This window comes from Mustela nigripes, chromosome 6, assembly GCF_022355385.1.
Source record: "Mustela nigripes isolate SB6536 chromosome 6, MUSNIG.SB6536, whole genome shotgun sequence".
NCBI lineage: Eukaryota > Metazoa > Chordata > Mammalia > Carnivora > Mustelidae > Mustela > Mustela nigripes.
The window spans coordinates 5927360-5941565 of NC_081562.1; the positions used below are offsets into that span (position 1 = coordinate 5927360).

Genomic DNA, 14206 nt, shown 5'->3' on the forward strand with positions numbered 1-14206 from the left:
TCACCTCTAGTCCCAGACTTCCTCTCTTTGGTGCTCCTGGAGCTAGATGGAAAAGATAAAATGAAATCCATTTCGGCCTATCCGATGAAATTCAGATTATACGGTTTCAGACATGTTCAAATCCTTTGTGGGAAGGACTAGGAAATGAACAAGGGACGGGACGGAGGAACAGATGAACCGCGTAACTCATGGGGCTCTCTTGGAGCAAAGGATAACTGATGGGCAGACGCTGTGTGGCCCCGTGTGGCCCTCGGGAGGTGACAAGACAATCAGTCAGCAAGGCAAACAAAGCTGACTGTAAGCCACACCCTGCACGGCTCACCGCGACACCTCCAGGTCAACCGGTCAAGGTCAAGACAGCCAGGCCTCTCCTGCCCCTCCCGGGCATTTTCCAATAACAATGTTAATAGTTTTCACTTAATTGTAAAGGGAACAAAGGTGGAGATGGAAATTCGGAAATAAGCACAAGTATTCTGAAAAACAAAGCCCGCATGGTCCGGAAGTCCAGGGGCAACACTGCTGATACTCTGGGTTATTTTTTCTAGTCTTTTTTTCCATCCGTACGCAGGTGTAGGGCATGTATTCTCTTGCGGTTGTCATTGATGTGTGTGTTTTGCAGAACTGGGCTCCTACTGTAAATGTGGTGTGGAACCCTGCTTCTTTAGCATTTCACGGGCATTTTCTCATGTCCCTAAATATGCTTAACTTAAAAATAGAAATGTTTAACGGGGCAGGATATTCCATGGGTCCTAAGTCCCATATCCCTTAGCGTTTGTTTTCCCGTTTCTGTTTTCATTTTTTAGATATAATTTACATACAGTAAAATGCACCCTATTTAGTGTACAGTCATTTTTAAAAAACATTTTATTTATTTATTTGACAGACATACATCACAAGTAGGCAGAGAGGCAGGCAGAGGGTTCGGGGGTGGGGGGAAGCAGGCTCCCCACCTGTTATACCCCAATAATGAGTTCGTGATTAAAGGAGCGAGACTGATACAAAGCGAAGGTCAAGCAAAGCTTTATTTCGCGCCAAGCATCAAGAATCTAACCGAACGTTCGAGGCCGCAACTCTTAGAAGAGAGGGCGACCCTCCTCTGTTTCACAGGCTAGCTTTTAAGGGCAAAGGCCATGCGGTCGGGCCTGGCCACGCACAGGTGGCCAATGAGATTGTAACACACCCAGGGAACTCCACAGTGATGCTAGGTGACCAACTGAGTTACAATTTACCCTAGTAGACATTTGAACCAGCCTATTACACCTTGACTGGGATTGGCGCCCAAAGGGCGGGGCCCATACTCCTTGGTAACCAGGGAGACAGTATGCATGCCCCCCACTGATCGGAGGTCTCCACCAGGCCTGACCCACCTTTTGTATCTGGGCTTTGTTACCTGTAAATCCCCTGGGGGAAGGGGAGCAGGGACAGTTTCTAAATAGGTCCCTTACACCACCAAGCTGGGCTCGATCCCAGGACCCGGAGATCATGACCTGAGCGGAAGGCAGAGGCTCAACCCACTAAGCCACCCAGGCGCCCCTACAGTCAAGTTTTGACAAACACGTTGCCGTGCAACTGCCCCCACAATCAAGAAATAGAACCGTTCCATTGCTGCCCATGTCCTGGTTTCTCCGTAATTCAACCTTTCCTTATATCCTTGACCCTGGGAAGCTGCTAATCTGTTCTATGTTTCTATGGTTTTGCCTTTTCCAGAATGTCCTGTGAATGGAATCATACAGTATGCAGCCTTTGTCTTCCCTTCTTTTGGGTCACATAATTAATTTGAAATTCATCCATGTGGTTTCATGCAGCAGTCATCGTAGGTGGTCTCTGGGTATTGAATTCACCATGTTTGCTGATCCATTTGAAGGATATTTGGGTTGTTTCTGGATTTTAATGATTACAAACACCTTTGTTATGAACATCCAGGTACATGTTTTTGTATAAATATAAGTTTTCATTTCCTTTTGTAATTATTTTTGCTAATATTTTAATATTGCAAATATTACAGCAGTAAGCAATTATTACCCCAAATCCTTGATCCCATTAATGGAAGTAATGGCATCAATGTACATTTTTAAAAAATCAATCAATAACATCAACTCAATCACAAGAGTCTTTAAATATTTTACCGTCTAAAATGGGGCATTTGTGAATCTCTAAGTGTATACTGCCTCAGCAGTAAAGGGGTTTGTGGAAATCAGATAGTGGTGATGAGGGAGCAGGAGGCCGGCTGAGGACAAAGCGAGAGCTGGCGCTTTGCACCCCCCCTTCATCCGCTCCCCTCCATAGGTGTAGCATTGCTCAGGCACCCCTGACTGCCATAAAACGATAAATAGTTAACTTGCTGAGATCACAATCCTGCAAGACAGGAGTCTCCTTTGGTTTGCAAATGTCCTTGAGATTACAACAAAGAAGTTACCTTATCAATAGCCCAATTTCCAGGGACACAGAACTCAGTTCCTCAAGCCCTGATGTCACCCTCCCCTCCACACCCCACTGAACCTGACTTAGGTTCTGGGACTTCATCAGTGGTGCTCACAATTCCACGCATTTTCCTTTTCCTTTTTCTTTTTTAAGATTATTTATTTATTTGAGAGAGAGCGAGCAAGGGAGAGAGAGCACAAGCAGGGAGAAACAGACTCCCGGTACTCCAGGATCATGACCTGAGCTGAAGGCAGACGCTTGACCGACTGAGCCACCCAGGCGCTCCCATCTGCTCATGGTCAAATGTACCTGACCTGTGAGAAACCGTGTCTTCTCTTCTGCACTAACTGAAGTTCACTGGCATCCCCCAGGGACAAGGGACAAGATCTGTGCCTATTTGCACTTTGTGATTCATCATATGAATGTCCAGAAAAGTCTAGTTTTTCCTGAGAGTGGCCTCTGCGTTTCAGCAAGTTCCTATTTTACTGAATGAACTAAAGGGACTAAACGCTGTTTCACGGGGCCAGAGGCACATCAGGATGTCTTCCTAAAAGAGAGGACAGTATACAGCAGTCTGGACCTGCCTCACGGCTGCTTCTGTGCTATTATTCTGAATTTTTTTCCTGTCCTCTTTTGCAGGAGAAGTTCTCATTCTCTTTCAGATTTGGTATTACTGGGTTTTGTTTCTACTCCTCCCCAGGCAGGAATGCATCTTTTCCTGAACCCTGGGGGACAGCACATTTGCTGCTTGTTTTCCAGAAGGGATGTGGGTGAGGTTTTGTGCCTCTTCCCCCAACCTGTTGGATGCCCAACTCCCCAAGGGGCTTCTCTCAAGTCTCTTTGCCTCCATCTTTCTTATGAAGATTTCCGGTGGAAGCTTATGGAAAAGAGCTTGTGGCATATAACCTCTCTTTGTATCTGAGGCCTCAAGCTATTTCAAAAGGACATGCCAGCCCACACTTGGCCTTTACGAATTCATTAAAATTTTTAACTTATTTCCTCTTGCCACCTTTCTCCTAAGCTTTACCCAAGGGGAAGGAGTTCCTTTGTTCCATCCAACTTTGGGGAAGCTCGTTTCCCTTCAGAATTCGGTTTACTTGGTTGATTTGCAACTTTTCCCATCTGACAGGCTTAAGAAACCCTAGGATAGGGCGGCTGAGTGGCTCAGTGGGTTACGCCTCTGCCTTGGGCTTGGGTCATGATCTCAGGGTCCTGGGATGGAGCCCCACATCCGACTCTGCTCAGTGGGGAGCCTGCTTCCCTTCCTCTCTCTCTGCCTGCCTCTCTGCCTACTTGTGATCTCTCTGTCAAATAAATAAAATCTTTAAAAAAAAAAAAAAAAAGGAAAAAGAAAAAGAAACGTTACGGTTTTGCAGCTTATCCCGTCTGTTCTCGTCATCATGTGGGGACGGTGATGCTCTTTGTAGCTTCCCACATTCGAAGCCTAAGCCACACACCCTTCTTGAATGCACACTATGTACCAGGCATGTTCCAGGTGCTGGGGACAGGAGCAGACAAAACAGATCTGATCTCGGTACATTCACATTCAATTGAAGGGAGGAAATAGACAGTATCACATATGGTAGTATTGGGTGGTAGTGAGGCCTCCGAAGAACACTTAAGCAGAGGAGAGATGAGCCTCGGCTGTGCATACAAACTGTACTTCTCCCCCCAGAGACACCGTCTGGACTTCACTGCACTTTTTCCCCTCTTCGTGATGTTGTTTGGGAACGTGGGTGAGGTCTGGAGCCGAGGTCCAAGAAAGAATTCGAGAAGGCTCTGGTATAAAAAGATGATTTTATTAAAACACTGGGACAAGACCCTGGGGACGAAGGGCTGCTGCCCCAGGTCTGTGAGCAACGGCTGATTAGACACGTGGGAGTAGGGACGGAGCACAAGGCTGGCTGAGGACCAGGCAGAAACTGACATCCTGCAACCTTCCCCCACCCCCACGCCTGGGTGGGACATATGACACCCTTTAGGAATCTCCCAACTATCTTAAAGTTAATACCTTGGTAAGAAGGGAAAAATGACCTTGGCAATGGCAAGGCCTCCGGTATTGGTCCTCTTTAGCATATGAAGGTTCTGTTGAAAACTCCCTTTTTCTTTCCTAACCTCCCCCAACCCCATCGTACAGAACCTGCCGCCCCTCACAACCCCGGGGCAGCAGCTCTCCCTGCCCACGGGTCCTGTCTCCGTGCCTTAACAAACCGCTATTTTGCACCAAAGATGTCTCAAGACTTCTTTCTTGGTCATCAGCTTGGGACTTCTCCCCACCAATCTCACCTATACTCTAAAACTTCATCAGGAGTGGGGGCGGGGGGGGGGGGTAGTCAGGAAAAGGGAGGTATCCCGAAAGGACTCTGAGAGACTAAAGATTTATATGATAATGGAGGCCTGGCGATTGCTGAGTTAAGGGGGCTTTTCCTTCCGGTATGGCACTGACATTAGGACAGGTGGGAGCTTCCTGAAGGAATGTTCTACTCCTCCTATCACAAGTCTTTGTCGGTAGGCTGCTGGTCCTAAAGAAACTTCACTTTATTTTCATTTCCTTATGCCTGTTTCCCACGTCGCTCATGGAAGGGTGATGTTAGGGCTCCAGGAAACTGAACTACGGGTTTCTGGGAGTTAGGCTATGGATAAGAATGCTTCTTCCTGCGTATCACTAAGACGCTGCTAAACTGATGGAAACTCCTGTCCTGTAGGACTGTGAGCTCGATCAGGTAACATTTTTCCCCCCATTCCCTTCGTTTTGGGGCAGCTAGGAGGGCCTGAGGGATGCCACACAAATCTCACGATACACATGAGGGATAGGGGTTGTGGTATCAGCTTGGGCTGAGTCCTCAGCTTGCCTTCTGTTCCCTCATCACGTGGGGACCTTTATGTTGTAGCTTAACACTCAAGAATCTGATACAGAACTTGGTAAGATTTCAGCTCCAAACAGTAATCATCATTCCCATCAGGAAGGCTCTAATTGTTCATAAACACGCCTGGTGTCCCGCGTAGGGCCAACCTGCATCGAGACAGGGAAACTAAAGGGGCCCCAGGGGAAAAAAAAACCCAAAACTGCTTTCTTGCTCCTCTTCCTGCTTCTGTTCTTGCTACGACCTGTACCCTTGCCTTCTCCCTGCCTTAATGTAGGTCCTCTTCGTCACGGTCAAGGAGTTAACCATCTCTTTGGAGTCGTCCAGCATAACAGGTAACAAACATCATCCAGAGAGACACGGGGAGGGCTCATCACGCAGGCTTTCCAAGACCCCCCGACTCCAGCTACCTTGATGCCAACATCCCTGGCTCCAGGGCGTTAAGTGACTTACGCAGGACATCTGTGCGCTTGTCCTTGTTTTGACCCGTCCTGGGATGCCTGAGACATGTACACCAGACCGCGATCTTCAATAAAAACCCCAACCCCGAGCAAAGGACTCTCTCCTTTCCTTCCTGAGTCTCCCAGACGCTCGGTTCGCCACGCTCTATCAGATACACTATTTAATAAACTATGCTCTCACTTCCTCTCAGCTCGCATTTGATTTCTCTCCTGCACAAAACCAAAGACCCTCCTGGCTGGTCCTGAGGGACTCCCTCCGGATCCTGGACAGGCCAGTCTGCATCAGTATGACGGGACACAGAGTACAAGACTATGTACTTTGACTTGATGGAAGGAAGAACTTTCGGTCACGGCAGACTGCAAAAGTAACTCACTGTTCTGTTAGGCACTACACTTCCCTTCCTTGGAAAAGTTCCAGCCCTGGGTTTATCGGAGCCCACATCCCTGCAAACCTCCGACTTCTCCGGAGGGCATCTAACCGGACGCGCTGAAGGGGCATTCCCAGCTTCTAAAAGCAGAAAGGCACAAAGGCTTTTCTGGGGCTCCCGCGGGGAAGCTGCTCCCACAGGCTGCTTGGCAAGGACCCTTTATCTCTAGCCCCACTGCACAGAGAGCAAACCAGGTTTGGGAGAGGAGCAATGACTTGACCAGGGTCACAGAGCCAGGACGCAGCCGGCTGAATGGGGCTTGGAGCCGAGGTAAACCTGCCCTCCTCGCACGGCACCACCCAACCCCGGGAGGCCAGCGGCTCTGCGCCCACGGCCGCACGACAGGCACCTTTCTCCGCGAGTCTGACCCCGTCTGCAACGCCAGCCACAGGTCCCGCAGCCCGGGAGCTGGGAAAGTGCCGCTGCTTTCCGGTCCGCATCCACCAGCTCGCACCGAGCTCCAGAGAACCGCCCTCCCTCGCCGATCTGATACCCACACACGACTTCGGGCGGTGAAAACGTCCCACCCAGGGCTCGGCTTCGGCTCGATGCAAACAAAACAGAACGAAACAAAAGGACCAGTGAAAATCGGGCGTCCGGAGCGGCTGGGTCCTTCCCCTCACCTTTCCTCTTCTGCGCCCTCACGGGGCACGAGGACGAGGTGAGAAGACCTTGGCCAAGCAAGGAGTCCGTCGGTAAAAGTGGACATCGACCAGCCCCGGCTTCAGCCCCGCACAGATGTCCCCCCAAACCGCAAGCCGCCCTCGGGAGAAGGAGCGCGACGGTTCTGCGCACGCGCGGGCAGCGCCGGGGCGGGGCCTCGAGCGGGCGGAGCCAGCGGCGCCCCTGAGCGAGGGCCGCGAGAAGAGTGCGGCGCGTGAGCTCCGGTTGTGGGCGGGGCGGGGGCGGGGGCCTGGAGGGGCGGGGTCTTCCCGTCACGCGCAGCCCCGCCCCCTCGGCCGCCGTCTATCTGCGGGAGGCGGCAACCGCTCCTGTTCGGCCCTTCCCGGTTGGCCGGGCCGGCTTCCCCTCGTTTCTCTGGTGACCATGGGGGACCCCAGCAAGCAGGACATACTGACCATCTTCAAGCGCCTCCGCTCGGTGCCCACCAACAAGGTAACGGCCCCCGGGCGTGTTCAGGCTTGCTGGACATCCGTGCCGAACCCCGCGGGCGGCCCCCGCTGCGGCAGTGGCCGCGGCCGCGGGAGGAGGAGCCGGCCCGGCCTGTGACACGTCGCACTTGCGGCCGCCGCGCCTGGGCCTCGCCTGGGTCTGGGCCGCGCGCCGCCCCCAGCCTCAGCGAGGAGTGGGGAACGGGGCATACACGGGGGTCCCGGGCGACGCGGGCACCTGGGGGTCCTGGGAGCGGGAGGCGACAGCATCTGGGGGCCCCGGGGCCCGGGGCACACATTTTTGGTTCCTGACACCGGGCGGGCAAGCACACACGGGGCGGCTTTTGGGGGGTGGCACGGTGGACCCCGTGAGTTCCTGAGAGAGCTGGAGGCGGGCTCGGGGACCCCCCCCCCCAGAGGACTGGAGTGCATACCCAGGGGCTCCTGTGAGCGGAGCGACAGCGCAGGCCACCTGTGACCAGCTGGGAGGCACGCACCGGCCCTGAAACTCCAATTGGCAGCTCTGGGCGTTTGGGAAAGCTCGACTCCGCATGCCGGAGCTGACCTCCGAAGTTCCTCTGGGGTGCCTGTTGGAGCCTGGTTGGTCCCCTACGCTTTTTGATGGCAGCCTCAGTTTCCCTGTCTGATGGAGCAACTAAGTCTCTGCAATGGCTTCCAGCTCTTTTCTCTTGCTGAGAAGGCCCCCTGCAGACCCTTTCTCTATCTTCCCTTTGGGTCTCTTGTGAAGATGGGGTCTTCCTTTTTTTTTTAAATTTTTTTTTTAAGATTTTATTTATTTATTTGACAGAGAGAGATCACAAGTAGGCAGAGAGGCAGGCAGAGAGAGAGAGAGAGGGAAGCAGGTTCCCTGACGAGCAGAGAGCCCGATGCGGGACTTGATCCCAGGATCCTGAGATCATGACCTGAGCCGAAGGCAGCCACTTAACCCACTGAGCCACCCAGGCGCCCCCCTTTTTTTTCCTTTGTCTCCAGAGGTGGTTTTCTCCTCTGTGACTTACACAACTTTTCTCCGCAATGAGCTGGAGATGTTGTGATGACACATCAGGCTAAAGTGACACCCTCCACCAAGGATCACAGGTCAGGCTGGAACCTGGAGAGTGCAAAGGGCTGTCAGTGTGTCAGTGTGGACTCTCCCTTCCCCTCCCATGACAGGAGCTCCTCTGGTCCCCACTGTCACCTCCAAAGTGAACAGCTGTTAATGATCATGGTCATGAGTCATGACATCACGGCATAGAAAGATCCTGAGTTCTATGAAATCTAGATGTCTTTAAGTCTTGGTAGAAAGGAGCCCATATTTTTACAGACTAAGAGAAGTGAGCAAGGAAAGAGTTTATTGGAGGTGATGTCTGATGAGTGTGAGAAAGTCAGGAGGAGACAGTCTTCAGGAACTCTCTAGTGCTAATTTCTTTGCTGTTTTCTTGATGTGCAAGTTTAGATTAACGGGTTTATAGGGAGTGGTTGCTGTATAGCTAGACAAGATTAGGATCTGCTGTTAGGAGTGTAGAGGTTCTATTTTTTGTCTGTTTTATCTCAGAACCAGTGAGTATTCTCTTTGAATTCATCAAAGGAATGGTGTCCTCTTTTAAATAAGAAGTCGTTGTCCTTATGACACTTTTCTAAGAGGCTCATGAGTGGTGAGTATGTTACCTTGGGCAGGTTACTTGTCTACTTTGTACCTTCTTTCCTCCCCTGGGAGGCTTGAGCAGGATCTAACTCAGAGTATTATTAGGAGGATTAAATTAGAAAATCCAAGAGAAGCACTTAGAACAGTACCCACACGTGTTCATCTTCAACGTCAGCCATTTTTTTGTTACGATCTTTATGACAAACAGCACCTTTCTGGAAAATTTTATATTCTGTAATAGGATTAACAAAAGCATGGGCCAAAGATATTTTCCAGTAATGCTCCACAGTTTTGTGCTACATTTCTTGATTAAGAATTTTCATCTGAGGGGCGTCTGGGTGGCTCAGTGGGTTAAAGCCTCTGCCTTCCGCTCAGGTCATGATCCCAGGGTCTGGGATCGAGCCCCGCATCGGGCTCTCTGCTCAGCGGGGAGCCTGCTTCCTCCTCTCTCTCTACCTGCTTCTCTGCCTGCTTGTGATCTCTGTCTGTCAAATAAATAAATAAAATCTTTAAAAAAAAAAGAAAAAAAAAAGAATTTTCATCTGACTGTAAGTAAGAAACCATTACCTAAGCAGAGATGAAAACTAGCTTTAAAATATGGAAGAGTTTGGGGAACTCTTGGGGAACAGGAAGCCTTTTCCAGAAGGGGCTACAAAAGACTGCCATAAGATAGGGAGGGAAGGAACTTCAAGAGAAACAACTGGGTTTACTTTTAGACTCTGTTATCTGGGTTCTTCATCTCATGAGTGAGGAGTGTTTACTCTGGACCAAGGTTTTAACCCAGAAGGGTAAATGTTCTAGTTTGAGAAATCCTTCCTGGTCTCTATGTGTTCCTTCGTTTTATTGCTTGATAGCTTGAGTTAATCTGTCAGCAAGCATCCGTTGGGCAGCTGTAGTCTGCTAGGTGCGGTGCAGAGGGAGACCGGCTCTGCTCCTGCCCTTGGGGAGCTGCAAGTGTAGGGTGTGGTAGACGGGGCCAGCCAAGCCTTGTGAGAGGCCATGTGGTGAGGGAGGAAGATTGAGCTCTGGGGCTCCCCGACTGGGGTCTCGTCCCCAACATACCACTCCTCAGCAGTGATGCTTAACTTCCCATGTCCTTTGTTTTCTCTAAAATGGGGTGGAGAACTGCACTACAGAATTTGCAGAGAATACAAAGTGTGCGAGCTGAAAATGCAGGGCCCTTGTTTAAAAAGCGTTGAGAGGAGCGCCTGGGTGGCTCAGTGGGTTAAAGCCTCTGCCTTCTGCTCAGGTCATGATCCCAGGGTCCTGGGATCGAGCCCCACATCAGGCTCTCTGCTTGCCGGGGAGCCTGCTTCTTCCTCTCTCTGCCTGCCTCTCTGCCTACTTGTGATCTCTGTCTGTTAAATAAATAAAATCTTTAAAAAAATAATAATAATAAAAATAAAATGAAATAAAATAAAAAGCATTGAGAATGTCCAGATGAGACCGCGGAGCATTAAGCAAGTAGGGGCTTTTTTCTAAGTGTGGGGCCCTGGGCAGCCGCACAGGTCACATGCATGCCCAGAAGCTGGCCTCGATGGGGACAGGCATCATACCTCCTTAGAGGGACGTTATGATGGTTCAGTGGGTCAGTAGCAATGCCTGACGGGGACACACTCAGCATTAGCTGCTGTCTCTCTCTCTCTGTACTCACACACGTCATTAGGCAGAGCAAATTGTTAAGCAGAGGCATTTCTTTTTCCTTACTTACTTGGTAGTAAGCGCACAACTGTTAGTTGAGTGAGTGGGGGGGCTGCGGGTGGCCTCTTGCCGAGGGACAGCACATGCGCAGAGTTGATGACACTGTCTGGTGTTCCATGGAAGGGGATTCCTTGCTCTACGTGCGTAGGGTGTCCTCATTTCTGTGTCCTCCTCTCCCACGGCGCAGTGAGCTCCAGAAAGGCCAGCACACGGCCTGGCAGGGGTAGAGACTCAGCAAGTATTTGTGGACTCCGTGAGGCCAGATAGTCCTGAGTAGCTCAGTGCCTGCCCTGGCGTCTGGCATACAGCAGGTGATCGATAAATACTGAAGGAAAGGGATTGGCACCTTCCATGGCTGTTGTCTCTGCAGCCTCACATGCTTAATGCGAGCCCGTCACGGTGAGGGGCTTTGGACAATCAGCTCATGTTTGCACTTTGGCGTTGCCCTCAAGGGGCCAGAAGCCAGATCTTTCTTGATGACTAGAGTTGGAACAAGTTTTTCATAGGTGGCTCTGTCTGTAAAGTGTATCTAAAATATGGGGCTCTTGGGGCACCTGGGTGGCTCCGTTGTTAAACATCTGCCTTTGGCTCGGGTCATGATCCCAGGGTCCTGGGATCGAGCCCTGCATTGGGCTTCCTGTTCTGTGGGGAGCCTGCTTCTCCCTCTCCCACTCCCCCTGCTGTGTTCCCTATCTCGCTGTATCTCTTTCTGTTTCAAATAAATAAAATAAAACAAATAAAATAAAATACGGGGCTCTTTTTCTGGAAAAAAAGGAAATATTCTCTTATTAGTGGAATTTTCTGACTTCAATTAAATCTAAATGTTGATTTCCAGGACAAACTGTATATTTTAAAGTCATTTTATGCTCCTGTTGCCAGATGCTCTCCGAAGAAGAATGTTTGACTTCAGTCAGTGTTGAGGAAGGAAGCCGCTGGGTCCCATGACATTGCCGTCAAGCTGGCGGCCAGGGCTGTCCTCTCTGAGGCCTGCAGCTCCTGCTCCCAGGCTCGCTCCTGCGGCGCTCAGCTGGCCTCCGCGCCTCACTGGCTGTTGGACTCGTGGCCTCGGGTCCTCACCACTGGAGGCTGTCCACTGGGCAGCTCGTGAGTCCCACAGACACGGGGCCAGCTTCCCCCAGAGCCAGAGGTCCCTGGGAGAGAGGGAGCAAGAGGCAGAGAGGACGCCAGAGCATCTTTCGTAACCTCAGAAATGACCTATTGGTATATGTTAAGAAAAAAAAGAAATGACCTATTGGCACATCTGTCTTATTATTGGTCACAGACCACCTGCACAAGTGACCTGCCGGCTCGTCTGGCTGGGGCCGAAGGCGCACGCATGACCGCTGCCACCATCCTGGAGGGCCACAAGGCCTTGAGCCTTCCCAGCAGGGGGACATCCTGGCTAGTGTGCGAGAGCCTGCTAGGAGCCCTGTTGGTGCTTAATTAATATAATACAATGATATACAATATGATAATAAAAGAAGTGAAAGTTAAGGTTGAGAAAAATGTAGTTGAGATTTTTTTTTTTCAAGATTTTATTTATTTATTTCACAGAGAAATCACAAGTAGGCAGAGAGGCAGGCAGAGAGAGGGAGAAGCAGGCTCCCTGCCGAGCAGAGAGCCCGATGCGGGGCTCGATCCCAGGACCCCGAGATCATGACCTGAGCCGAAGGCAGAGGCTTAACCCATTGAGCCACCCAGGTGCCCCTGTAGTTGAGACTTTTTAAAAAGATTTTATATATTTGAGAGAAAGAGAGCATGAGCAGGGAAGCAGGTGAGTGGGAGAAGGAGAAGTAGCCCCCCACCCCACCCCACCCCACCCACCCCCGAGCGAGCAGGGACCTGGATGTAGGGCTCCATCCCAGGACACTGGGATCATGACCTGAGCAGAAGACAGACACTCAACCGACTGAGCCACCCAGTCGCCCCTAGGGGAGATGATTTTGTAATAACTGATTTAAAAGTGTAAGGGTCAAGTCACTTTCAAGCTAAACCCTCTATTGTATCCTGTGAGATCCCCCTTTTGGCTAGTAGGAATTAATAACTGAATTTTGAAATTTTCTTTCAGGTGTGTTTTGACTGTGGTGCCAAGAACCCCAGCTGGGCAAGCGTGACCTACGGGGTGTTTCTCTGCATCGACTGCTCGGGGTCGCACCGGTCCCTCGGCGTTCACCTGAGTTTTATTCGGTAAGTGTGTCTTCTCTCGGGGGTGGGAGGGACCCTGTGGTTTCACAGGTTCTCTTCCCCCTTTTTCCTTCATGTTTGCTTTGACATCAAGTAGAACGAGAGGCTGCTATGAGTTATAGAGAGTTAGATCTTCATAATCAGACGAACAGGGAAAATGAATTATTTTCCATTCAGTGACTGTTCTGTGGAGCTGTCAGGGACCTCAGGCCGCGGTGCTGACGACAGAGTCACGATGGAGGATTCGAGATGGTCATCTTCTCCCTTTATCACCTTCTGATAGCCAGCAGCTCAGAGAGTCTCACTGACAAGCTTGTGATAGAAGGGGACCGGGGGCCGCGGGTCCCCCCATGCCCCATCAGGAGCAGAGCTGATGTTAGGGGTGAGATGCCCTCCTTACAGCCTGGGCGTATGTCCAGTGCAGTCCTGCAGCCTGGCTCCCGGGGCCCCTGGCCTCACAAGGCCTCGGTGAGTGATTTTTATATGAATCTTAGTGGCCATTTCAGAGGCTTATAAAGAGAAAGTCCTTCTTTTTCTGTCTGTGGAGCTGGGCTGCGGTGGCTGCTTCTGGTGAGACTGTATCTTCTACCCGGTCTGGTAGCAGCCTCCATGGGGCTTTGGTGCGTGTCCCCTTGGACACAGCCCCACAGGGGGCCGAGGTGCCCTTGTGTAAAGTAAAATAAATCGAAATAATAAAAGGATCCCTAGGATCCCTTGGAAACCCAGCAAGGCCTGCGCTTTAGCGCCCGTGGGCCTTGGCCAGGCCACATGCCGCAGGGCACCCCCGAGCAGCCCTGGCCCAGCTGACCCCCTGCAACCAGTTCGCCTGTTCTTCTGCCACTTCTTTTTCCAGGGAGTGAACCAGTGAGGCAGGCAGGCTCTTTGGAGTTGTGTCATGACTTAAGGAATAGTCACAAATGTGATTACTATGAAGAGCACTAGCGCCAGAGCCACCCAGGTGGCTCACTTGGTGGCTCTGTCAGTAAAGTGTCTGCCTTCGGCTCAGGTCATGATCCCAGGTCCTGGGATCGAGCCCCACATTGGGCTCCCTGCTCATCAGGAGACCTGCCTCCCACTCTCCCACTCTCCGTGCTTGAGTCTTGCTGTCTCTCTCTCCCAATGTCAAATAAATAAAATCTTTAAAGAAATAAATAAAATCTTTTTAAAAAAGAACTTGAGTTTCTATAAGATAAAACCAATTATAATTTGTGATGAGATATTTTATATGATGGCATAAAAGCTGTGTAGTAAAAATAATAGCTTAATTTTCTTTTTTAATATATTAACTTTTAAAAAAACCCTTTCCTGTTGTACTTTCCTGAGTTCTTTTTTCAGAAATCAGTCCACAGAGGCATGATGGACTAAATATTTATAGCTTTATGGCTATATA

At 50.5% G+C, this 14206-nt stretch overlaps 1 protein-coding gene and 1 long non-coding RNA gene across 2 annotated transcripts in view; one reads left to right on the top strand and one right to left on the bottom strand.

Annotated features, from left to right (window-relative positions):
• Positions 1-1004: 1004 nt before the first annotated feature.
• On the bottom strand, positions 1005-6947 carry LOC132019147 (uncharacterized). The gene is made up of 2 exons (XR_009404711.1): positions 6524-6947; positions 1005-4200 (listed from the first exon to the last, which is right to left on the bottom strand). It is a non-coding gene; the product is annotated as an uncharacterized LOC132019147 (long non-coding RNA).
• A 146-nt stretch (positions 6948-7093) lies between these two features.
• Positions 7094-14206, top strand: part of ARFGAP3 (ADP ribosylation factor GTPase activating protein 3) — a 46219-nt gene continuing 39106 nt past the window's right edge. Inside the window, exons 1-2 of the mRNA XM_059401856.1 lie at positions 7094-7290; positions 12701-12819. Of these exons, the coding sequence (XP_059257839.1) occupies positions 7222-7290; positions 12701-12819 (188 nt within the window). The 5' untranslated portion in view covers positions 7094-7221. The remainder of the gene's footprint in view (positions 7291-12700; positions 12820-14206) is intronic.